The 764-nt window shown below is 36.1% G+C and overlaps 1 protein-coding gene across 1 annotated transcript in view; it reads right to left on the bottom strand.

The window, feature by feature from the left end:
- LOC107593581 (CD164 sialomucin-like 2 protein) overlaps positions 1-764 on the bottom strand; it is a 5,752-nt gene extending 4,988 nt beyond the window's left edge. The window contains exons 1-2 of the mRNA XM_016283359.1: positions 689-764; positions 6-101 (exon numbers count right to left, since the gene is read on the bottom strand). Of these exons, the coding sequence (XP_016138845.1) occupies positions 6-101; positions 689-764 (172 nt within the window). The remainder of the gene's footprint in view (positions 1-5; positions 102-688) is intronic.

Below are 764 nucleotides of genomic sequence, written 5' to 3'. Positions count from 1 at the left end.
ATTACAACTTTGCCACACACATTGTGTCAGGTTGAGGGCCGGGTCTCCGCTGATGCAGCCATTGCACGAGTCAAACTGAGAACAGTCCCCAACGGGTGAATCTGTCAGGCCATCAAGAGATAAAAGATGTAAGCTTATATTCTCACGTCACACTCACATATGTTTAAGAGAAAAAGTTATCAAGAAATGTTATCAAATAAATGATAGATAAATCACATCGTAGAAAAGAGAGAAATGCTTTTCTGAATTGATACCAATGAGTAAGTGTTGTTCAGCAGCACTCAAATGCAACAGAACAAAACAGACTTAAACTGGACTTTTGCTGGATCTACCACAAGACCTGCTCCTTTAACTAATACTGTCTTTTTTCCTCAGACTTCGAGAACTAATTCGAGAACTGATTTATCAAAACTCACAGATAAGATTTTACTTAGATTAGGTTGATGTTTAAAAGTTTTTAAATACCCAACATTTATTTTCATGAGCTAAAATCCTTGAATATAATGATTAAAATAACAATACAGAAAAGTTGCAATTGAACATAATGGCTGCGAGACATCAGAGCGATAGTCCAGTAGTCAAAGTAGGTTAGATATGCAGATTGTTAAAATTTTAGCTAAAAAGCTATTTTTTTAAGGTAAAGCTATTCGGCATTGATATACGAGCTCATTATTGTATTGACACTTACCTGAGGTTTGTGAATTGGTTATAATAACCTGCATTAGCAGTACAATCCCACAGAGTGCGGCCCACACACACCTCAT

The sequence above is a fragment of the Sinocyclocheilus grahami genome, unplaced genomic scaffold (assembly GCF_001515645.1).
Source record: "Sinocyclocheilus grahami isolate Dianchi unplaced genomic scaffold, SAMN03320097.WGS_v1.1 scaffold173.1, whole genome shotgun sequence".
In the NCBI taxonomy this organism is placed as follows: Eukaryota; Metazoa; Chordata; class Actinopteri; order Cypriniformes; family Cyprinidae; genus Sinocyclocheilus; species Sinocyclocheilus grahami.
This window is presented reverse-complemented; position numbering and strand designations above follow the sequence as displayed.